Raw genomic sequence first — 23,735 nt, 5'->3', positions numbered from 1 at the left:
CCAGAACTCTCCCTGCTATCACCAGCACGTTATCAAAACAGGAGTTTTTTTTTTTCTGATTTTATTTTTAATATTAATATTCTCACACAAAAATCACCGAAAATAGGGGTAGGATTGGGAAGACCCCTCTGCCCCTGGGGCAGAGAGACAGTGCAGTGCGAGGGGGCGGGACTGTAAACCCCCCCACCCCTCCGCAGCCCCAGCGTGGAAAAAGCCGACAAAACCAAAATAAAGCCCCAGAGAAACTCATCCCGGGGTGTCCCTGCCCCAGTGAAGCCTGGCCCTGGACTGTTTCACGCTTAAAAAGAAAAGAGGGACGAGGGGAAGGTCCGTGTTTTTTAAATTGGCCGGGACTGGGAAGGACGGGGTTCTTTTTTCCTCATAGTTCTTTCTTTAAAACTTTTAAATTTTTAAAATTTTATTTATTTATTTTTTTACAAAATACCATTTCAGTTCCCACTTCTTCCCCTACAGTACAGGAGTCGCTCACCCTCAGGCGGGGTTGGGGTCGGGTCGGGAGTGGGGGGGGCTGGTCTGAGAAAGTGCAGGACGTCGGGGAGGGGAGCGGGTTTGAGCACCATGAGAACCCGGCTGTAGCCGCAGGCGGGCTGACGGGCTGAGACGGACGGGCCGGGCCCGGACACACTGGGGGGCAGGGAGAGCCCGGCGGCGGGCAGTCCCCGGAGGGGCGGGCAGGATGACTTGGGGGTGCGGGAGGTCGGGTTTTCCCAAAAATGAATAAATAGAGGTGAGTGGGACTGTTATAAATTAAAAACCAAAAAAAAAAAAAACAAAAACAAAAAAACAAAAACGAACAAAAATCCCAGAAAATACAAATCATAACCAAGTGGATAAACAGAGACATGTACAGGGGTCACAGCTAGCATTGGAAGTAAAAAAAGGAGGTTCTGGGGGAGGGGTAAAGCCCATAGAAAGAATCTCATTAAAAACCTCGGCTGCCGTAACGTCTATGTACAACACGAGCCGCCTGCATCTGCGCCGGGCGGGCTGGCGGCTGGCAGGCGTGAGGGAACCCGTATGTGACCCCCGCCGCCGCCGGAGCCTGGTCCTTGTGTCTGTTGCTAGAAAGGCCAAAGTCGGTGAGGGGAGGCGCTGGTGGGCGAGGGGCTGCCAGCCCCCTCCCCCGTCTCCCATTTTTTTTCCTTTTTTCCTCATATTTGTTTAAAAAAATTTTTTTCTTAATAAATTAAGTGAGGGGAGCTGCCAATGGGGTGGAAGGGCTGGGCCCGACCCCCTTCCCGGCCAGAGGCGGGACCTAGGTCCAGCCCAGGCTGTGTGCTGGTGGCCCCGCGGCGCCCTGCGGGCGGGCAGGCGGGCGGGGCATCCGGCCTCATCGAGACGCGCTGGTAGGGGCCTGGGGGGAGAAAAAAAAGCAGGCGGAGAGTGGACTTAGGGACGGGCGCCGGTGGACAGGCCCCACAGTTTGGGACTCTGTGCCCCACCCCCACCTCTGGCCCAGGGGTACCCTTGTCCTCCCAACAGCTCTCACCAGCGTAAAGGCGTCGTAGGCCTGCGCCAGCTCCTCCGTGCGGTACTGCTCCAGCACCACTACACCCTGGAGGCCCGCGCTGCGGCGCCGGGCACAGGCCTCGCAGTGTACCAGGTACGTGTTGCGACTGCCATTCTCACTCGTCACAAACAGGATGTTGAACACTTCCACCTGGGACAGCAAGGAAGGCACAGTCATGGGGGATGGGAGGGCCGCCTGGTCCCTCCCTACAGGAAGGGAAGAGCCAGAGTGGGTCCACTCACATCACACTCATTGCAGTAGTAGGCAGGCTCATCCTTGACCCGACCCTGGTAGGCAATTTTCTTCCCAGCACGAACCAGGCTCTCCCGCTGCACCTGGCAGTGCTTCATGGATTGTAAGAGGCAGAACCTGCGTGCAGGATGAGGTGTTGGTGAGACAGGGCTGCCAGCAGGGGGAGCGGAGCAGAGCCCTTACTTAACGAGATTCCCCCTTCACACCCAGGTCATGTCCTTCCTGATAGGCATCTGTCACACTTGAAATCTCACACGGTTTTTGCCTACTAGAACCATCGAAAAATAAAGCCTCCCAAAGCAGGATTCCTGTAAGCTACCCCACCACAGGAACACTTCAGGGCACGTGGTAAAAGGTGAAGAGACAGGCAGAGAATGGAGAAGAATTACACATGAAGAAAAAAGGGCCAGAAGACCTTGGTCTGGTGGCATCGGGCTCCCTCCCCAAAAGGGTCCTCACTTGATCATCTTGAACAAGTCCGGGTCACTGATCTTGACTGTTCGAGCCACATTCCAGGACACGTGAATCATGGGCACAATGGATTTGACGTTCTTCACCTCATTCCACTCATATCGTTCCAGGGCCAGCTGGTACTGATAAGCTGGAGGCCAGAGGGGGTCACCAAAGATTTCTCAAACAGCCCCCAGGCTGTTTGGGCCCCACTCCTTTCCTCACAGCTGGCTGCCCCCCAAGCTCACCTCCCCAGAGGGCTGGTTCCCCAGAACCCCTACTCCCTCACTGCTGAGTGGTGAAGCAGGGCCCATCACCTAGCCCCACCCTCTCACCGGTGAGGGGCCCCACGTTCCAGGCGATGTTGTTGCACCAGCCCGTGGCCTGCACCCAGTGCACGGTCCCGGCATTAATCCACACAAGGTCTCCAGGGCGCTGCACGAAGCGATACACAGGGATATTGGAAGCATAGAGGTCATCCAGTATTGGCCACCAGGAACCCGTCAGGTAGTCCACGCCGTGCCTGTGGGGTGGCCACAGGGTCAAATGGAAACCTGGGGACCCAGGAACCAGATGTGGGGAGTATCTAGCAGGTGGGGGGAGGGTGGTGCACACCGGTCGCAGAAGGCGCTGATGGTCTCCCAGTAGTGTTCATGAACTGCGAACCACTCACAGTCACCTGGGCCAATGTTGATGTTAACAGAGCAGAAATTGTTGTTCTCTTGGTGGCCTGAAGGGGGAGACAGAGAATAGCGTGACAGATCAGACTGAGCCTGTGCTCAGGGACAAGCCCCCCTCTGCCCTCATTGGCTGAGGGGAGAATCCCAGAGCAGCCCAGCCACCAGCCCAGGGACGCACCTGGTGTTCGGCTGCCAGGGACCTTCATGTACAGCTGCACTGTGTTCATGCCGAGGATGGTGTGGCCCACGTGGCTCAGCATGTTGCCCGTGGATGTTACCCGCATGAAGGCAGGGAGCTTCAGCAGCTCCTGCAGCTGGGGCTTCCACCTGCAATTACAGGGTGCACCGAAGTGAGAGGCTATCCCCTACTCTGCCCACCTCTTAGCACTCCCGCCCCAGCTCTGCTGGCTTCAGCTGCACTGACCGCTTCGCATCAGACAGGTCGATGTTGGTGCCAAATTTAATGATGTGATGGTTCTTCGGGTCTGGTGCACTGCTGCTAGGGTGAAGAGCACAGGTTGGTGGAGGGTCACAGGGAAGGAAAGATGAAGAAAAAGGGGAAAACTGTAGCATACCTAGGAGGGGTTCCTGTGGTGCTGTCAGGCTCCTCCAACTCCTCATCCTCACTCTCCTTCTCCTCCTGCTTGGCCACAGGGATAGGCAGACCCAGGTCAGTGATCTTCCAGGAGCCCTCCCACCCACCACATCCCTGCCTCTGCCCATGCTTGCCTCTCACCTGCAGGGACTCCTGGAAGGATGAAGCCTGGTACTGCGCATACTTGGCAATGGTGGTATGGGAACGGGAACTTTCACAGGGCCAGATCTGCCGGGTGCCCGTGAGATCCCAGTTCTCATCTGAGGGCTGCTGCACCTGGGTGCGCACCTCCACAGTGTGTTCGCCACTCGCCTCCACCAGCGTCTTGGTGGAGAAGAGGCCCAAGTCTGCAAGAGAGGGCCAGCAAGGTGTTGGGCAGGGGCAGAGGACAGAGAATGAGGACCCAATTCATCCTGTCCCTTCTTACTCCCCAAGCCTCTGAAAGGGTGGATGCAGGCAAAGCAGCGCTTAGCCCAGAAGTACAAGCTGTGAGCATTGACGGTCCCAGGTTTTTAGCCTCTATCCGGATCATCACCAACCTCCTTTCTCTCACTGCTGCTCAGAGCCTCAACCCCTCCATCAAGGTCCTCGGGTGTGCATGAGCCCACTTGTGCTCAGCACCTGGCACTGTCACCTGCTGTTCAATGAACAGCAATTTCTTTACAGTTATCATTGGATCCAGTGAGTTATTCAAGTGAAAGCCTAGAAAGTGCTTTGAATAACTCAGTGGGAGGAAAGGACGTTAGATGGATATAAAGAAAACAAGTCTGCTTCTTACACTTCTATATGGTTTTCTGTTTGCAATTTTGCACAATAAAGGTTTGAAAAGCAAAGTGCCCCAAACCACGCGGGGGCTATCTGCGGTCTGTATCCTCCTCATGTTTAATCACCAAGCACACCAAAAGTGATTCTAACTAAGCCACGACATACCCCGTCCCACTCATCCACTGCTGGAGACAGACTGATGCTCAGCTGACCCATCAGTCAAGTACTTTTCAAAAATGGTCTATGTGCTCACTACAGTCACCGTCCTGGGTCCTCAAGAGTGGGGGCCTCTCAGAGGATACTTATATCCCTCCCCACACTTTTCTGGCCCCCAAACTCACTAAGCCTCAGGGAGCCTTCCAGGCCCCGGATCACGGTGATGGGATTTCGAGGGTCTGTACAGAACTGCAGCAGCACCGGCGAGAAGGCATCCCGTTTACTCTCCAGCTGAGGGACAACCAGAAGACGGGGGTGATGTCAGAGACCTGTCCCAGGTTCAGAGCACCCCAACCCCACCCCTCCCCATCTCAGAACCCTTTGGCAAAGGCAGTCCTGAGCACAGAGGGCACACATACATAGATGCTAGGTGTGGGGGGGTTGAGTTTTTCTCGGGGCAGCTTCTCCTCAGTGTTGATCTTCGGTTTCACAGACTGAGCAGGGGAAAGGTACGACTCTCGAAACTTCCCTTTCACCTTGGCATTCCTGTAGGAGGATAATACAGTAAAAACAGAAATAACAGGGTGACAGGGAAAGGGAATCTCCCCTGGGACCAGGCAGGAGCCTCATGGGTAACAGCCCCACTCACTTGCTGGCACGGACGACGTCAGCAGCGCAGTGGCTGATGGTGAGGTCGGCCATTCGCAGTCTTCGCTCTTCCACCTCAGAGGCGATAAAGGTCTCCTTGTCACCGCTCTCTACCTTGATGAGCCTTATCTTTAGCTCCTTAGGAGGCCCTTCACTAAGTGAGCGCAGCTTCAGCATATCAGCCCGGCTGACTCCCGGTGGCCCTGGAGCTTCCTCCCGAGCTTTCTTCCCAGGGACAGGTGCTAATGGGGGTGTAGGTTGGGCAGAAGGTGCAGGAGCGGGGGGAGGGACTGGAGCTGTCGGTGGCTTGGCCTTGGAGGCCCCACCAAGATCAGGACGGGCCTTCTCACGACCCTGGATCTCCTCGCTCTGCAGGTCCAGGTTTCCCAGCACCCGGCGGCTCTTTTCTTTGGGGGCCTTGGCCTTGGCCTTGGCCCTGCCCTCACGGGGTCTACGACCAACACTGTCTTTACAGGTCCGCCTGTGCCGCCGGTGCTCCTTCTGATGCTCTTTCTGGTGTTCCTTCTGCCGCCGCTTACTGCTGCCTGGTCCTGTTGCTGCCACTACCCCACCAGTCTCCTCCTTGGCCTGGGTAGGAGGCAGCAATCGTTCAGTCCCACTGTCCACCGAGTCTGCAGTGTCCACCGTGTCTGCAGTGTCCACTGTGTCTGCGGCACTCCGGCCCACCCGCTCCACAAGGGTCTCACAAGCCCGACTGATCTCTTCTAGCACCTCAGACTCAGATCGAGCAGGGGGCAGAGGCAGGGGTGGGGGCGGCGGGGTGGGGGGCATGGGACCAGGGGCTGGCTCTTCGCCTGCCCTGCGCTCCCGGGCCCAGGGCCCGCCTGAGGTAGAGAACTGAGATGAAGAGGAAGCGGAGGGCTGTGGGGAGCCCTGGGCGCTAGGGGCCGCTGAGGTGGGCGGCAGGACGGTAGCACCTGATGGGGGACCAGGGGAATACTGAGTGGTGGGCAACGGCCCAGGCCGGGTGGAAACAGCTGCTCCAGTCCCCCGGTAACAGTACTTTTGTCCCTCCAGCACAGATGCCAACGATTTGAGCAGGCTGGTGGGGTTGGCTGGTGGGGGTAATGGGGGCGGCGGCGGCTGTGGCTGGAGAGGTGGAGGGAACTTGGCTAGAGGCGGCGGTGGCGGTAGGGCTGGTGCTGGCTTCTTCTCCTCTTCCTGGGTGGTGGTGGTGGTGGTGGTGGTGGTGGTGGTAGAGGTGGTAGTGGCAGCAGTGGTGCTGGGGGCGGCGTCAGTGGGGAATGGAGGCTGCAGAGATGCAAAGGGCTCCTTCAGGGGTGGTGGGGGTACCACGCCTGCCTCCTGCTGTTGCTGCTCCTCCTCCTTGCGAATGGATTCATCCAGCATCTTCATGATGTTAGCCAGCCCATCAGGTAGGATCTTGAATTCAGCTGGCTCCTCAAACTGGTCCTCCAGCGGGGTAGGGGGGAAATCAAAGAGTCGTGGGCCTCGGGTAGGCAGCTCCCCACCCCTGGGCGGCACAGGCTGGGGGGCTTTATTCAGGGAACCTGGGTGTGGCCCTGGCCCCACCTCGGGGGTCTTTGGGAAGGAGACCCTAGGCCGAGGGCTCTCCGGGCGCCTGAAGCTTCCTGAGGTATTTTGGTGACAGGAGGAAGGAGGGGCTGGAGGGAGGGCAAGAGTCAGGGGTGCAAGAGGTGGGTCCTGGGGGCTCAGTGTTGGGCTGGAAGGCCGGGGAAGGGAGTCTATACTTCTGGCCAGATAGGGAGGTGGGGGGAAGGACACAGGCCCAGTTGGGCTGCTGCTGTGGCTGCCATTGTTGCTGCTGCTGCTGGTGGTTGGGGGAGTGGGAGCAGTGTGAGAATCCTGAGTGCCCACAGAAAAGCGGGGGGCCGGAGGCCCCAAGAAGCCCTCACGGTGGGGGAGGGGTGGTGGGGGAGGGCGGGGGCGTCCCTCAGCCCCATAGAAGAGCTCCTCTATGATCTCTCCATCTTCTCGTGTTGCCCGGCAGGCCGGGCCCTTCAGCCAGGCAGGGGGGTGTGGGGGACGTAAGAGGCGGGGACAAGGGGGTGGAGGAGGTGAGGGGGGGCCAGGTGGCAGGGACAGGTGGGGAGTGGCAGCGGGAGCTGCCAGGAACGGTTTCCGACTGCTGTGTGCCGAGGGCCCCAGGCGGCCTTGATGAGAGGAGACCTCCAGCATGGGAGTTTGGTAATGGTCAGCGCCGGGCTGCAATTGTAGGATGGGGGTGGTCAGAGGGTCGACCAGACTGGCTGCTCACTGATTCCCCCCCATTCCACCCCGGGTCATCACTCACAATGCCTGGGTTCGGCTCCATGCCCCGGAGACCAGTGTTGCTGCTGCTGCTACTGCTGCTGCTGGTGGTGCCGGGGAGGCCGGGGGGCCGGGAAGGGGCGTAAGGCACGCAGGCGGTGGTTGCTGCTGGTGAAACGCTGGAGTCCATCCGCGACCTCTGAACTCTGCTCTCTCTAAGGTCACTTCCGGGGGGACGGGTGGCAGGCGGGCAGCCATGGCTCTCTGCTCCTGGGGGCGGGGGCCTGGGCCTAGGGGTGCAGCCGGGACCAGCCGGTGGCCAGGTGGGTGCGCGGTGTAGGCCGGAGCTGGGTATGGATATGGGTGAGGCAGCGAGTGCCGTTGATCCTGTGAAATACAAATGAGGACAGGGTGAGAAATAGAGGGTGCACAGACTTACAGTTTACAGATGAGGAGCAACAGATAGGTACTCACCTGACGCTCTGGGGGCACTGAACCCTTGCGCTCAGGGCCCCAGGCATCTCCATGCAGGGTATTCCACAGCCCTGGCTTGGTCAGCTGAAATGGAGGACTGGCGGCGAGCCCAGGTAGGGGTGGCGGTGGTGGTGGTGGCGGCGGCGGCGGCGGCGGCGGTGGCAATGGTGGTGGAGGCAGTGGCAGCACTGGGGGAAGTCCAGTCTAGAAGAAAAGTGGGTATAAGAATCTCACTCCTTACCCCAGATATGCCCACTCACTGCCTGCCAGCCCACACACAACCATACCTGCTCGGAGTTGCAGCCTCTCCTGCGCTTGCCTCCTGGACTGAGGCCCTCCTCCCCTGAGGGACCTGAGAGTGCTGCAGGAGGCACAGGCTGTACCACTGGGGGTTCGGCGGCTCGCTTCACGGGGGGACCGCCCCGCTTGGCCCCATAGTTCCGCTTGTGCTGAAGACGACAAGAGGAGGAGGAGAATGGCACAGGTGCAGGTCCAGCCAGGCTCTCCTCCACAGCCTACCCAGGTCCATCCTTACCTCAAGGTGCAGCAGGTTCCACACTTGCTCCAGAGGGGGCAGGACCTTGGCTCGGTGCTGGCAAGAGCCAGCATGAAAGTTCCAGAACTGGGCCTAGGGAGGTGGGGGAAGTATCCGGGGGCAAGGCAGAAGCAGACATGAGAGGAGGCTACTAAGCCAGGAAGCCCAATCCTTGCTAATGTCCTGCCTCATCCTACCTGCTGTAGTCGGCCAATGCGGGGCCCTAGTTCAGAGAAGCCTCCTCCATATCGAATGGCACTGTGGTAACAACGAATGGCCTCCTCACTGTCATGCTCTGACTCATATAGCTGCCCAAGTTGTTCCCACAGCCCTGGCTGGGCCGGCTCCCGGAGCAATGCCTGCACACAGCCATGCAGGGATTCCAGCTTCCCATGGAGAGGTCTTGGGTTGGGTGTCCTACAGAGTAGAAGGGGTTGAGAGTGGTCAGGCTCCGGGAAATTCTCTCAAGTGCCCAGCACCCCAGCATCTTTGAATCCTCACTCACCCTGGAGCATAATACGGTTTGTTGGGATGCCCAGAGCTACTGCCATGTGAAGGGGGTAGGGGAGCAGAGAGTGGGGGCTGCCCAATGCTGGCAGAGCACCTGGAGAGAGAAGGGATATGTTAATGTACAGTAAGACCAAGTAGTCCTGTCCCTGCCCACAAGGGAGGGGACCTAGAGAATATGAGAAAAAGGCAGCTGAATATTCTACCAACAGAAGCGCCACAAAATGGGAAAAAGTCATGGAGCCTGACACAGAGAGTGACGGGTATAACAGTTGGGACAGCAGTGCCTGGAAACAAAGAGAGAGAAAAGAGAGAGAAAAGAGCATGTTCTCACCTGCCTCCAGGCAGCCATGCGCTACGAGGAGGGGGATGGGGCGGGCAGGAGCTCCAGGCCCCAGCACAGTTCAAGCCCCCAAGGGCAAAGGCTTCCCGTGCAGCGCGGGCCCCTGGAGGGTCCACTGCCCGATGCATCCAGCCTGAATCAAGAAAAGATTACAGTTTTACTGGGGGCAGAGCCTGAGCTACCAGTATACATACAGCCCACCAGTCCATCTTTCCCTTACCAGGTCAGCAGTGGCCCCAGGAGCCCTGGAGATTGGGCAAGGCCCCCTGCCCCAGTTCTCTGGGACGATGGTCCTGCTCCAATTGCTCTGATAGGAGTGCCCACTGCCCCCAGATGGCCGGCCAGGGCCTTTCACGGCCAATTCTAGAGAGATAAGGAGGAAAGGAGTGAGGTTAGCTGGTTAGCACACAGTCAGGCCCTGGGGCTGGAATGGCTCCGACTGCAACACCCATAGGTCTATCTGAGGCCTGAGGGCCTAAGAAGCCCCTAGATACCCAGCAGTGTGGTAAGAAGCCGGAGGAGTGACAGGGAGCGGGGAGGCTAGTCGTTTCAAACGGGGTGGCTGCGCTGCCAGGCTTCCAGTCCGGAGCCCAGGGGGCCGAGAGTCAACGCCACCACCGCTCACCAGGCCTCCGTGGGAGCGTCTCCTCGCAGCGTCACCGAGCTCCAGAGCCCTGGCCAATCACAGGACGTCCTCTCTCCCCAGAAAGCCAATCATCACCCCTGTCTCCGCCTCAGTAACAGCCTGGCGGGGACCAATAGGAGAGAGATTAAGCGCCGCTGCGGGTCGGGGGAGGAGGGGTGGCGGAGCCGGTCAGACGGGCTCGGCCCCGGGTGACCCCGATGTGACCCCCGCGACTCCCACCTAGGGTCCCCAACTCCGACCTGACACTCGGGCCTGTGACCCGTGCGGGTGAGGGCGACGACTCGTACGCTCGGGCTGGCTTAGGGGATGGCGCCTCCCGCAAATCCCACGAACCCGGAGAGCCGCCCGCGGTCCCCGGCTAGACCGCCCGAGACGCCCACCGACCCGCCCGGCCCCCTGCCCCCTTTGAGAGCCACGGACGGCAGACGGGCGCGCGACCCACACAAAGGCCTCCCTTCCCTTCCTCACTTGGCATCTCCCCGCGCCTGACCGCCCCACTCCTACTGCCCCTCGGAACTGCCTGGGACTGACAAGCTACGGCGACTTGTACAACCCCCAGGACCGCCGGCGCCGCTCCGTCCCCCGGCCTGACCCCATCCCAAACCTAGGTCAAGCCCCCCGCCTCATACCCGTTCCTGCAGCTCCTCCGCCAGGCTCTCAACGTCTTCAGTACCAACAGACCCTCCCCCAACCCAAACCCCCGTTTAATCCCCAAACTTCTGAGGAGTCGCGCACCGTGGTCCCGAGTGGCCCCTCTCGCGTGGCTCCCGTATCCTCTGTGCCCTTCCCCTCTGGGGCCACGCGGTTCCCCACGGCCCACGTGGCCCCCGCCCCCCAAGGGAGGGGGGATTTCGGGGGTTGCCCGTGACGTGGCTACTTGCGCAGCGGAAGCAGCGTGTGTAAGTGTACTGGGGGGGGTCCTTCGGCGGGAGGAGGGCGGGGCCCGACGGGCGGTGACATCACCCCTGTCCCACTCTCACCGCCCACTCCCTTAAAGAACCCAGAACCCGTTTCACTTCCTCCTTCACGACCCCCCCCCCACCCCTTCCCGTCGGTTCTGGCTCGACCCACGACTGGTGCAGCGCTGCCCTCCCTGGGCACCTTCCCTCTAGCCTCGGTTAGTCCTTCTCGGCTTCCAGAGCCCAGGATCTCTGTCCCCGCGCCTCCTCCTTGCCTACCCGGCGTCCCCGCAGGTAGGGAGCCGGCTCCGCTCCCAGGATCGGTCCATTGAGAGTGTAGAGTACAAAGAGCTGAGAGAGGCGAGTGTCGAGTACAAAGCGGCGGGGCGGGGCCTGCGCTCCAGCTGGAGCTAGCGCCGGGCAGGAAGCCGGGGGAGAGCACGCGACGCGGGGCTGGGGGCGGCTGGAAAGTTTGCCTTCGTTGAGTGAAGTCTGCACGGTGGGGAAATTTCCACCCAGCCCACAAGGGCAGTCGGGTTTCAGGTGAAAACGGCCCTCCCTCACCAGGGCAAGGTCGTCTGTGAGGAAGGAAGCGCCCGGACACAGGTCCTGGCGGGCCACTCCCCGCAGAGCCGCGGAGGGTGCGCGGGCTCTGTGGACCCCTCTGCAGTTCACGCGGAGCTCCTGTCGGAACTCTCCTCACCACACAGCCTTTCTACGGCTCCCGAGTCCTGGGACATGCCCAGCGCTTAACGCGGTCAAGGAGAGCCCGCCTGTGCCCACCCCTCAAGCCCGGACCCGTGGGCCAGAAGCGGGTGGAGGGAAGCGGGGGTCGTGACGTTGGAAGAGTAGCCCCCTCTTGGGAAGTGGTGCCGAGGGCGCTGCCAGTTACCAGGAAATGCAGCTTCCCCTCCGGCGATGATGACACTTCCCCTCTGCCACTTCCCCTTTCCCACGGGGAACTGACTCAGCTTTCCCTAAACCCGCGAGCCCCGGCTCTCCAGCCCCTCGCCGCCTTTCTCCACCCCCCACGCCGGTACCCGGAGTACAGCAGCCCTCGCTGAGGACAAAAACTTCCTGTACACTAAACGCACACTCACCCTCGCCAGCCCCCCGCGTCCCGGCCCCCCACCCGGGACCCAGACGCCCGACCCCCCCCCCGCCTCCCTCACAAAGCCCTCCCTCGGGGTCTGATTCAGGCTTCGGGTGGGGGAGCGTGAGTCACCCAGAAAACCTTCCCTTATTCCCACTGACTCAGCCCCCGCCTCCCCGAACACACACAGACACAGTCAGAGGCAGACACAACTCAGCCCACACACCGCTCACCACCGGTCCCGCGGAATTTCCCCTCCCATCTTCCCCCACGACGGCCCCCCCGCTGCCGGCAGCCCCGGGCGGCGCTCACACCTGCTCCCCCGGGCGCCGCAGCCGGGTGGCGACCCACTCTCACCTCCACTCTCGCTTTGGGGCAGGAATAGCCCTCCCCGACTCCCGGAGTCCGCACCAAGCACAGGGAGGGGACAACCACGGACAAGCACAAAGACAGCCACCCACAGACTTCTCAAGACAGAAAGGAGGCAGATGCTCCCGGCCGAGGCCAGGCCGGGAGGACGGTGTACTTCCAAGGCGACATTCCAGCCTCTCGCGCCCGACCCACCACCCAAGGAGTCACCGGCTCGTAAAGGGTTAATCCTGCCGCTGAGGCCACGCCCTCTCCATCCGGGCACTCCCGGCTAAGCCCAGCACCGCCCCCTCCATCCGGGCTCTGGACTCGGGGACTTTAACCGACCCCCTCCCTCCGGATCCCCGAGAGAGACCCACTCCATCAATCACAACCACTTAACTCTCTCCGGGCTTGAGGCCCAAGATGCCCCTCCGCGCGCCGCTCCAGCCTCAGGGGACGCGGGGTAAGAGGCTAGGCAGGCGCACGCAGGTTCACGAGACCGCCGAGGACGAGACCCCGCAGACAGGGCTTTACCGAGCAGTCGGCAGGCGCGCCGCACGCACGCGGAGGTGGGGCGGGTCCCGGAACCCCACCGCGCCCCGCCGCCTGCCGGGCTCCGCTCTGCCCGGTGGAAGCCAAGGGTTACAGGCTCGCTTCTTACCTGGGGGAGGGGGAGGCGAAGGGGAGGACCGCCGGCTGGGGCTTCGCTGTGACTCAGCCACCCGGGCAGGCCGCCCGCTCGGGATTCCCTTCCCCAGCCTTCCCCCGCTGCTGGTCCCTCCCCGCCCCCCCACCGAGGAGTGACAGTGCCGGCCCCGGCCCGCTATGTGTCACTGTGAGCCTTGTGTCGGCCTCTGACTGGACCGCTGTGTTCACCAGTCTGTCTGACAAGGTCGGCTGTGTGTGGGTCCTGGTGTCTTGGCTCTGTGTGCACCTGCATATCTGCTCATCTTGTCTCCTCCAGTGCCTGTGTCTGACGCGTTCCTGTCTACATGACTCTGCGGGGCTGTCTCTGTCTGTGTGTCTGCCTGGCTCCTATCTCAGCCTTTTGTCTGGGTCTGCTTCTGCATCACTTGTGTGATCACGTGTGTCTCTGCACATGCCCTTCTGTGTTTGCCTTCATGTTCTTGAACAAAGTCAGGAAAACACTGCAGCAGGCTGACCCTGCTTACTCCTGTCTCACTCCCCTGAATCCTGACATCTTGCTGGATCAAGGATCCTTCTGTTTGAGTCAAGTATTTGGGGGTCTGCCAGCATTCAGATCAAGTTTTGTCCTATTTCTCAACACCCTTGCTTATCCTTACAGCTCCCTGCAGCTCCCACGAGGCAACTGCTGGCATTTAGTGAAGACTTACTACATGCAGGCACAGTGTTAAGCACTTTATACACATTTTTAAACTCTTCCCCCAAAACCTGAGGTAGAAGGTACTTTCATTTCCCCATTTTACAGATGAGGAAATTGAGGCTCAGGAAGATTAGGTAACTTGCCCATGTCATTCTGAAAAAGTGGTAAAGCTGGCCTGATTCTTACCACTCTTCTCTAATGCCTTTGTCCTGCTCCCCCTCTGATGGTGTTATTCTCATAGGCCATTTCCTGGGTCAGCCAGCATTCCCCTCATGTCTATCCCAGTTTACCACTCCAAATGTCTCATATCCTCTAGAGAAAGTTTGGGTAGGCGGCTATGCAGCATATCACAGAACCCATTGGTTTCTTGGCAATGAAGCCATTCAGTTAACACATTCACTCAACACAATTCCACTGAGGCACCCCAATGTGTAAACCAACTTGTCAAACAGTGACAGATTCGTAGAAAAAAACAGTCCCACACAAGAAACTCAGTGAGTAGTGGAGAAGAACAAGGCACACTCAGAAAACTTAAGTCCCTGGCTTAGGTATACCATCTTTTCTCAACAGAGGAATCGGGGATGGAGCAAGGCTTGGGGCAGACAACTAGCAAAAGGAAGAAGGAAAGCAGATGGAGTAAGTGTGAGCGGGGTAATGTCTTAGTGTAGTGTGGAGAAAAACAGAAATGGATCTGGAAAGAAAGATAAGCAGCCAAGATTGCCATGGCAACAGCAGGTAAGTATGGTCTCCAGTGTCTCCCTAAATCAATTTCCAACAACTTTGTTCAACAACTCTTAGAGGGGTAAGATGCTCCCCCTCCCATAAAAAATCCCTCCAGGTTACCTCACCTCTAATTTCCAGCTTGCAAACCATAGCTTCATTCAATACACAACTAAATTGAAGCATTAAGGGGAGAAGATTTTTTGGTGGTAGGGGAGAGAAGCTGGAGAAGTACAGGACTGAACCATTCATAGGTGACAGAGGGGAGCTCCATAAACTAGAAAGACGGAACCATCCAAACACCACATGGTGGGGGGATGCTCAGACTCGGACTGGACCATTCTGAGGAGTGGGCACGATCCAGATCAGACCACTCTTCCCTCATGTATGTATTGCAGAGTTGGACTGTGGAGGTAGAAGGGTTTGCTCAGAGGCAGGACTTACCAGATGGAGCTTGGTGTGCCCTGTTTCATTGGAACCAGTGCCCCAGCAGTGGGGTGCAGCAGACCACGGTGGGTGGGGTGGGTGGTGCTATGGGACTGACATGGTGCCTGGGGGAACCTAAAAAAAAAAAAAGACAGTGAGAGATGGGGTCTCCCAGGCTAGACAATTTTCCTGTGCTCCCAGTTCCCTCATTGAGAAAAACCTGGCTCTGGTGGTCAGATGGGGTGGGAGAGTCTGTTTCCATGACAACCAGAAAAAGCCATCTCAAAGCAGTCCCCCAGCCTTCCCCTTTAAGGAAGCAGCCTGGACCAGGGGGTGAGAAGAGCCTTCTATGGCATTTGCATAAATCCACAGTGGACACCCAACTCAGGATCCCTCTTCTAACTGGACCCTCCTCTGAGAGTCCCTGGTCTTAGAGCAGCCCCAGTTGCCCCATATATCTGCACCCAAGTCGGCCTCAACCCTGACCCTAAGCAAGTAGATCCTCTTCCTTTGGCTGTCTCCTCCCTAACCTTATCAAGACACCAGTCAACCCCACCCTCTGGACTCTGCCCCCTCCCCTTCCCCCAGGCGGGTGCAGGCAGGTCTTGGCGAGCAGCACAGGTGGCCAGACTAGATGAACGGGCCCTGCAGGGAGGAGCCTTACTCTCCAGCAAGGACTGTGACTTTGGGCCTGGGTCTGGAAGTAGCCTCTGCAGCAAGCAAGCCTCCTTTCTATCCCACCCCTCAAGGCCATATCCTGTTTCCCCATCACCTCCTTCCTCTGTGTGGCCCAAGAAGGTGATAGAGGCCCACTCCCTCCCCTTCTAACTCCCAGAGACAAAAGCCATGTCTTTTAACCTAAGTCCAGGGCCAATAATCAGGTGTCCATCGAGGGGTCAGACCTAAGTGTACCCTCATCTCAAACTCACTCCTCAGGGGCCTGTGTTTTCTGCTTCCTTAGCCAACAGTTCCCTGCCCTTAAGGATCGAGACATTTGGACTTCCAGTCTGATCTCTCCATTCCCTGGCCTTCCAGCCTCCATCCTTCCCCCTGCCCCAGAGACTCAGGGCTCCAGCCCCCAGCCTCCATGATGCAATGTGCTGCAAGCTGTCTCCGCTGCTGATGACACTGCCCCCAGGGAGGTGCTATTTCTGACCCATACAAGGCCCCTCACTGAGCCAGAGTAGTGGTCAGCTACAAGCTAGGCAGGCAAGCTCCTTCTGCTGGAGAGGGGAGCTTGAGGCTGGAATCCTCTAACAGAAAAACACTAAGTATGTGGGACCAGGGAAAGCAGAGTGTGTATGTAGTCTGTAACATTTGTGTATGTGGTCGTGTTGCAGGTGGGTGGTGGGGGGGGGGCAGGAAGAGGACACTGGGGAGCCTAGAGAGAGGGGAGTGGTAGGCCTTAGGACAGGTCTAGAGAAGTGAGGGGCAGCCAGTGTGTATGGGGTGTCTGGACACCAAAGTGGGGGAAGGGCCAACAAACATTTAAAGGACCAACAACCATTTAAAGGGCCAGTCCCAGAGCTTTAATCCCTCACAGCCCTGGCCCCAAGCCTGAGGCTGTAATTCATCTGTCCAACAGCTGGGGTGGGTGTGTATATGTGGGGGGGTGGGCATGTGGATGGGAAGGGGGAGCTGGAGGAGGAGCTGGAGCTTTCTAGTGCACAAACAACAAAAGGAGAAGCTGAAGGGCCAGCTCCAATGTGCCCAGGTCAGGCTGCTGACCTGCAGACATGCTGGTGGCCCCCACCTGGTAGCCAACAGACTCCTTAGTTTGGGCTCAAGGATTCTTGGTGAAGGAGTCATGAACACAGAGGTGGGGCACTGGAGAAAGCCAGCTGAGTGCCCCCTAGGCAAGCTGTCACCCCTCCTTGCACATTCCCAGCCACAACACCATCCAAGACCTGGCAGGCCCTGCAACAGACTCAGCCTCAAATGCCCTGCTCACCAGCCAAGCCTCCCCAGACATTGCTTGCCTGCTCCCCCTCCCGCCGGTGCAGGGTGGCAGCGGCCACCCTGAGGCTGTCCCTTTAAATCATTACCACCCCTGATTGTGTGGAGGAACTGAGGGCCCTGCCCCCCCCCCCAGGCAGGCAGTTTGCCACCTCCCCCCATGAGTCCCCAGAAATGTGAGGGCCATTTAAAGGGACAACGGAGAGGGACCCAGGTCTCTAACCATCCCCACCCCCACCCAGCACACACTCAGCATACACACAGCCCCTTGCCCCTCCAGAGGGCCCCCCAAATTCCGGTTCTCTCTCCACCCCTAGAGACTGCTAGAAGGAGAAAAGGGGCCAGAGTTGGGGGGGGGGCGGAGAACAGGGGGAGGGAGAAAAGGACAGGGACTCCCTCCTGCCTTAGAGCCCCAGGGGACAGGTCGGAAGGAAAGCAAAGCCCAGAGAAGCGCGAGACAGAGCCCCGAAAGGTGCCGTGGGCAGACCTAGGGCGCACAGGCTGTCGGGCGAGGGGAAGGGAGTCAGGCTGCACGAGACGGCGGCGCAGCCAGCGGGCGACAAGCCCAAGTGGGGGAGACGGAACAAGGAGGGCCAAAGAAAAGAGGCAAGGCCAGGGGAAAACGGGGAGACGGAACCGGGGAAAGGGGTCATCCCAGAGGGTGTGAAGGAAAATCCGAGAGGGGAGGGCGAGCCAGGCCGGGGTTACCTGCTGGGTGTCTGTCCCCCGGCGGTGCCCCCGGAGTCCGGGTGGGGAGGGGGGAGCAGCAGGGGGGGAGTGGGGGCTGGGGGGGCGGGGGAGACGGTCCCTCCTCTGCCTCCTGGGCCTGCCCCGGCGCTTGCAGCCTCTGCCTCCCTCCCTCCTCCTCCCCGTCCCTGAGTCCCGGAGTCAAACAAAGAACTGTAGCAGGCTCTCCCCAGCCCCCTCCCTCCTCCTCCTCCTCCTCCTCCTCCTCCACCTCCTCCTCCCCTCCCTCCCTCCCCACCAGCAGGCTCCCTCCTCCTCCCTTCCGGTCTCTTCCTTTAACTACCCGCTCGCCACCCCCCCTCCAGCCCCCAGCACTCGTCTCTCTCCACCCACCCACCCCAACCTTTTACACACCCCTCAGCCTAGCCCGGTCCCCGCAAAGGAAACTGTGGAGTCCCTATGCAAAATTAAAAGGCTCCTGACAACAACATGGGAGGGGACTGGGGTCTTGCTTAAAAATCAAGAACCACAATACAATTATTTTATTTTCACAGCTAGAGGAATAGTCTTAGCTGTTTCTTCTCCAAGAGGGGGGAAAAAATAATCCTAAAGAAAGCAATACAAATCTGACTAAAGCTTTCGTCAAATAAAGTGCACAAAGCAGTGGAAGCTAATCCCCAGCCCTCCACCCACCAAATTAATAGGAAATCTCCACTCCTCCCTAATAAACTCCTAAGGTCCTGACCAGTTTGAAGCACGTCCATCGATACATAATGTATAATAATAATAACTACCACCACCTAACAATAAGAATTTTGTAATGAGCACTCATTCAGGGTTCATTCTGCGCCAAGCACCCAAGCTAAGTGTCTTGCATGTTATGTTATCTCATTTTCCCCTCCCAACAGCCTAAAAGGTAGGTATTGATATTTAAATTTCCCAGATTCTGAATGAGAGGCTCTGAGAGGTTGTGACCTTTTCTATTCCCAAAAGCCACTAAGTGACAGAGCTGGGTAGGGAAGCCGAGTCTGACCTGACTGCTTAAGCTCTAAGGTACTTAAAAACACTCTTCCCCTCCGCCCCCATACCACAACCAACCACAGGATTTAACTCAAGAGAGAAGGTCAGTCATAGCCATCATCTGAGGTACTCCTAGCTCAAGAGAAGGGCTACAAACTGACCCACCCACTTAGAATAAAGACCCTGATTTTTCAGTCTAATATTGCATCTTGACCTTCTTCGCTACTGGAAGAGGTGGGGGTACCACTGATTAAAGTCAGGGATAAACTGGAATCCAGTGACTCCCCCATACAGCTCTTTTCCTGGGGAAAACTATCTTGCAACCACTCCCACTTCAACTCAAAATGGGGACGGGGCAATAGGACACTTGACAATGCAGCAGGTGGGAAAGTAAAGAGGTTGTTGGGAAGCTCTTTCAAGTGGGGAGGAGACTTGGAAGGGAAACTCTTCTGTATCAATCAAGGGCAAAGTGACCCAGGGTTTTGCCCAGCAAAGAGGCAAAGTCTTTTGGTGGCACCACACCCTCGCCCCTCCCCCCCAAAAAAAAACTCCAGGCCAGGGTTTCCCACCTGCAGAATGCTAAAACCACGGGAAGGGCGAAGGGGAAAAGGTGGCACGGGGCTGGAACTGGACTCGGGGCAGAGGTGGGGTAGGGGCCGGATTGGAAAGGGGAGGAGGCCTCATTGCCTGGCAACCACCCCGGGGCACGTGCACTGGTGACATCATCCCAGGCTACCTCTAACACAGACCTTTGACCCCTAGGGGCGGAGAGGGGCTGCTGGCTAAGCTTCCTGGGAAATAGCTTTAGGCATTCTGGGAACCCAAAAAGGAAAAGCAGGAACCCAGGCGTCTTGTCTCTCTCTCTATTAAACCCCTGTTCAGCGTCAACCCGAGGGTCCCCAGCCTCGCTCTTCCAGCCCTGACCTCCCAGCCCACATCGCTGAGAGCGGCTAACACGCCTCTCAGATACTTTGCCTTCTCGCTCCTGGAAGAGATTTCGGCTGGGGGGGGGGGGGAATGTGGTCGGGGACACCGGGTCCCGTGGGGCTCCGTCTCCCCACCTGCGGGATCCCCAATTCCCCAGCCGGCCGCCAGCCGGAATCTGTCTGGGTCCTTAACTCTCCTGCCCCTCCCCGCGCTGTTCCAGGGCGGAGTCTGTGGAGTTGAAACCAGGACACGGCGAGAGGAAGAGTTATATAACCGGGAGCAGCCGAGAAGGACGAGTGGAGTCGGGGACAGGCAGCCCGAAATGAGCAGGGATGTGTGCGCGCGCGCGTGTGTAAAGAGCGTCAAGAGAAGTGGCGAAGAAACGTCAGGGATGGGAGTGACTGTGGTGCACATCCTAGAGGAAGAACTCACGCGCAGAGGGGGCGCATGGCTCGGGAGGAGTCGCCGGGGCCCTCCGGGGCTGACCGGCAGCGCCCTACCCCACCACCACCACCAGTCCCTGAGCCCGGCGAGTGAAGCCTCGGGAAGGGGCGCTGGTGCCCGTTCCGCTTTTCTTGAAGAGGCAACCTAAGCCAGAGCCCGGGAAGGCAACGGCGCAGCAGATGGGGCCGGAAACCGCAGCACCGCCCAGCCCACCTGGGAGAGAGGGGCGCCAGCTGGGGGGGGGGGGCTGGCACAGGTAGCTGCCCCTCCCACGCAAGGCTAGATATTAACGTTTCCAGACCCAGAGAGCGCGCGCAGGCGGACCCAGACGTCTAGGTCCCCAGGGGCTAAGGCGAACAGCCCTGGACTAGTTTGCAAACACTGACTCTAGACGGGGGGAGGGGGTGGGAAGGGAGGACACGAGCGCGGAGCCAGGGCGCAGGCGCGGGGTGCGGGCACCAGGGCGCGTGCGGCGGAGGGGAGGGGGCGCGAGCGTGTGGGAGTGCACGTGCGGGCCGGGCCGCCACCCCTCCTCTCCTCGCCGCCACCCCTCCCGTCCCCCTCTTCCTGTCGCTCCAGGATGCCTCCTCTCCATTGGCTCCCAGGGCCCTGATGTCAGGGACGTCCCCGGGAGCGGATTGGGCCGACGCGAGAGTTCGGGAATCCGCATCCCAGTCTAGCTCCAGTTACTCTGGCAACAGGGCAAGCAACCCCCGGAGGGGCGGGGAGCGCTGCGGCTCCGAGCCGCGCCAGGGTCGCGCCCCCCTCCACACGAATACCGAGTCCATTTCTGCGACTGCACAGCTCGCTGCCCCCCTTCTTCTCCCTGACTCTCCCCGTCCCGGGAACCAGACACCCTGCCCTCGACCTTCCCCATAGTCTCCCAGCACCCCCTTCCTTCCTACCCCCCCGCTCTCGCCAACTCCCACCCCAAATAGCAGCCACAAGCCACAGCAGACAGGAAGCGAAATCTGCGTTGCTTAGTAACCAGCCGCGTGCCCCCTCCTCACTATTTACCCCAGTTGGGGAGGCAGAGATCGAGCCCCCAACTCTCTCCCCATCCTTTGCCCTCCGCTCTCCCGCCCACAATTTCCTGTGGGGGTGCCGAGACGGCAGGAAGTCAAGTGAACGCCCCAGCCCACCTGCCCCTCAGGCCGGAGCGGGGGGCTTCGCTCAGCCCTCCGCAGCCGCATCCCCGCCCAGTCCCCTCAGCCGGGCTGTGCGCGTCGCCCTCGCCATCTCGTGGCCACGCTGGGAAGGTTCAGCGCGGAGAGGCCCCCACCCGGGAGGTCTCGCAGCAAGAGACAGCAGAGCGGGGGTAGCACCGGGGATAAGCCGGGCGCCGCAGAATGGAGAGAGGCGAAATGCGGCGGCTAGGGCGAAGGCCGCCGCGGAAGGTTTCGGGGCTCCGGGTGTTAGGGCCAAGGCCGAGGCGGCACACCTCACCCCGGGGAAGAAACGGAGGTAGACTGCGAGCGGCCCCTCTCTGCCCGCGCCAACCTCGGGCGGCTCTCGCACTGACCTATCTGCAAACACTCACCTTTAAGTCCTGCCCTTCTGCTAAGGGATCCCCGCACGCCTCGCCCCGCCCTAGTGTCAGAAAGGGGAATCCCAGCCCAAGGGGAACTCGAACTCTTTCGTGACCCTCTTGACACCCGAAACTCAAGACATGACTCCCAACAACACGCCCCCCACGCCCCGCTCTCTTCCAGGGGACCCAGGCGTCCTGCGCCCCAGTCTCCCTCCCGGTGCCTCTGCCGAGACCTACGCGTCCATCCCCAGCTCCACTCCTCTGTGACTCCGGCGTCCCGCCCCCCTGCGCGGAGGTGATTTCTCGGTCCAGAAGCCTCGCGGCTCCCCGTTACCTGGCTCTGGGGTATCCCAGGTGTTCAGGTTCCCCAAGGTCTCCCAGGGGGTCGAGCGGCCCCCCCTCTCCCAGGCTGGGGCTGGGGGGGCCGCTCCGCCCCGTGGCGCAGTTGGATTTTCCAACACAAACACCGCCCCCCGGCTCCCGCCCCGCCCCCTTCGCGCGGTCCCGCCCATTCTCACGCCGCAGTCTCCCCTCGGCTCCGCCCCGCCATCTGAGGCGCCCGCTCGCCTCGGCGCGGGTGCCGGCTGGGGTGCCGAAGGCGGGGCACAGGGTTCGGGGTGCTGTGTGCTGGGTCCAGCCCCGACCCCTGCCTGACAAACCCCTATTCTATTTGGTTCTCGCGCCTTTCCAAAGACCCGCTCCACGCACCGCACGAAACTTAGCCACACCCTCTTCAGCCCCTCCGCCAGGTCCGTGCGTTCAGACCACGCCTCTCCGCCGCTCATGGCCACTTTCCTTGCACCTTTCCCGCAGCGGCTCACCGAAGCTCCTGGCCTTTGCAAGGCTGGGTCTCCCTTCCTCCCCAAACCCCCGCCATCCCATTGTGAAATTTAGGGCTTGTGGTCGCGGGTGTCACTGGACTCCAATACAATTCTTCCACCTTTATGGCCGGTACAAACAAGTATCTCAGGCCCCATCCCACAACAAATTCAACCAAGGTCAAAGGCCTGAATCAGATCCAGTCACAGTCTGAGATGCAATATCAGTCTTCACTCCTAGAGTCCCTATCCTTGGTCCTTTCTCACGCGGTGAGGATGGAGAGGCTTTCTCAGCTGTCCAGGCTCATCAGCAGAGCAGTGCCTCTCTTGATCCAGTGGTCAGATGTCATAGTCCCAGACCGGAGGTCGATGCCAATGACAAAGGAGGCTCTGTCTGTACTGCCTGCCCGGTTGGGATAATAATAGCATGGACAGGAGTACATGCCTGAAGGAAAGGAGAAGAAAAAAGTGAGACCAGAGGACCTCCCCGGTGGCGCAGCGGTTGAGCACTGGGCTGCGAAGCTGCCCGCAGCCTCTGCAGCACTGGTTCGATCCCCGGCCACCAGGCAAGGGTCCCACATGGCGCGCAGACCTCTCCTGCCGCCCGCTGCTCCCCTCAGCAGTGTACTTCGTCTGTCTGTCTGCTCTGCTCCCCGCTCTGGTGAATTCGCTCACACACACCCCTCCCCCCGCTTCTGACTGTACCCAGTGCTTGTATAAATAAATAAATAAATCTTTAAAAAAAAAAAAAGTGAGATCAGAGACTCTGGGAAAGTAAGGCAGGAGCTGTGTGTGTGTGTGTGTGTCTGTCTGTCTGTCTGTCAGGGAAGCATGGATGGAGCAGAGGGTGAGTTAGGATCCAACCTAGCAAGAGGTCTTAAGGAGCTGGTCTCACCTTTGGCACTCTTCTTGCGGCTCTCAGCAGGCCGGAAGTGGATGGTGGGCATGAGGCAGACAAGCTGCATGGGCTCTGCCTCCACTAAGCAGGAATTCTTCCAGTCCCAGCCAGCACCTTCCAGAAAAAGACCCCGAACCCACACACCATCCTGGGGAGAAATGGGATTTGTGGGATAGACCCTCGGTTGCCAGCACCGCTACCCTGCTACCTCTCTTCTCAATTAGTTCCCATCTTTTTTTCCAAGCACCCTCCTCCACCCCACCCATCTTTGCTCAGATCCCCAAGCACATCTGGCTCCCACCTTGGGTGGATATACTAGGTTGCTGTCATCCACAGTGGAAACAATAAACTCCCAAGAAAGGCTGTCCACTGAAATCTGGGGATTGAAGGTAAGAATAAGGGTGAAACTCCAAAGAGGAAAGCAAATACCTGTTCCCAGAATCCATTCCCGACACACTTTCCACACTGCTTACATTGTTTTGGCGAGCTGAAGACTGCAGCACGGCAGTGAGGAAACCAGTGGGAAAGGTAAATCCAGACAGCCAGAAGATCACAGGAGGCCGTGCTCGGCTGGCCCACAGCTCAAACTGTTCCACACGCATGGCCAAGTCCCGGGTCCACGCAGCCAGTGGCTTTTGTGAGGGATATGCCTGAGGGAGGCATTGTGTATATGTGTTCATTCGTTTATTCATGCATTCAAATCCAAAATCAATATAAGGATTATATGTGGTTTCAGCCAGTGTTCCCCAGCTATAGTTGGGCAAAGCTCTCCAAAAGCCACCTCC

The 23,735-nt window shown here is 59.2% G+C and overlaps 2 protein-coding genes and 1 long non-coding RNA gene across 7 annotated transcripts in view; 1 reads left to right on the top strand and 2 right to left on the bottom strand.

Annotated features, from left to right (window-relative positions):
• Window positions 1–60: 60 nt before the first annotated feature.
• Window positions 61–17,391, bottom strand: KDM6B (lysine demethylase 6B). Its single transcript, XM_037492198.2, is given in 25 exon segments — window positions 61–1,375; window positions 1,511–1,681; window positions 1,774–1,900; window positions 2,243–2,384; window positions 2,569–2,756; window positions 2,849–2,963; window positions 3,092–3,240; window positions 3,338–3,409; window positions 3,489–3,553; window positions 3,650–3,855; window positions 4,615–4,720; window positions 4,849–4,975; window positions 5,079–7,285; window positions 7,374–7,609; window positions 7,612–7,717; window positions 7,805–8,008; window positions 8,092–8,253; window positions 8,340–8,432; window positions 8,537–8,756; window positions 8,845–8,943; window positions 9,181–9,322; window positions 9,410–9,552; window positions 9,815–9,934; window positions 14,688–14,804; window positions 17,334–17,391. Coding segments are annotated over 21 exon segments (4,956 nt in total). The 5' UTR covers window positions 9,318–9,322; window positions 9,410–9,552; window positions 9,815–9,934; window positions 14,688–14,804; window positions 17,334–17,391; the 3' UTR covers window positions 61–1,351.
• On the top strand, window positions 12,470–19,809 carry LOC129144819 (uncharacterized). Its single transcript, XR_008549507.1, has 3 exons — window positions 12,470–12,641; window positions 14,094–14,258; window positions 19,480–19,809. It is a non-coding gene; the product is annotated as an uncharacterized LOC129144819 (long non-coding RNA).
• A 2,346-nt stretch (window positions 19,810–22,155) lies between these two features.
• DNAH2 (dynein axonemal heavy chain 2) overlaps window positions 22,156–23,735 on the bottom strand; it is a 104,460-nt gene continuing 102,880 nt past the window's right edge. For all 5 annotated transcript variants that reach the window (XM_054688886.1, XM_054688887.1, XM_054688888.1 and 2 more), the window contains 4 exons: window positions 23,424–23,600; window positions 23,252–23,326; window positions 22,948–23,098; window positions 22,156–22,497 (listed from right to left, as the gene is read on the bottom strand). In XM_054688886.1, coding sequence (XP_054544861.1) covers window positions 22,343–22,497; window positions 22,948–23,098; window positions 23,252–23,326; window positions 23,424–23,600 — 558 coding nt within the window. In that variant the 3' untranslated portion in view covers window positions 22,156–22,342. The remainder of the gene's footprint in view (window positions 22,498–22,947; window positions 23,099–23,251; window positions 23,327–23,423; window positions 23,601–23,735) is intronic.

The sequence above is a fragment of the Talpa occidentalis genome, unplaced genomic scaffold (assembly GCF_014898055.3).
Source record: "Talpa occidentalis isolate TD23 unplaced genomic scaffold, MPIMG_talOcc4v2.1 talOcc4.7, whole genome shotgun sequence".
NCBI lineage: Eukaryota > Metazoa > Chordata > Mammalia > Eulipotyphla > Talpidae > Talpa > Talpa occidentalis.
Note: the sequence above shows the minus strand (reverse complement) of the source record. Positions and strands in the feature narration are given on the sequence as shown.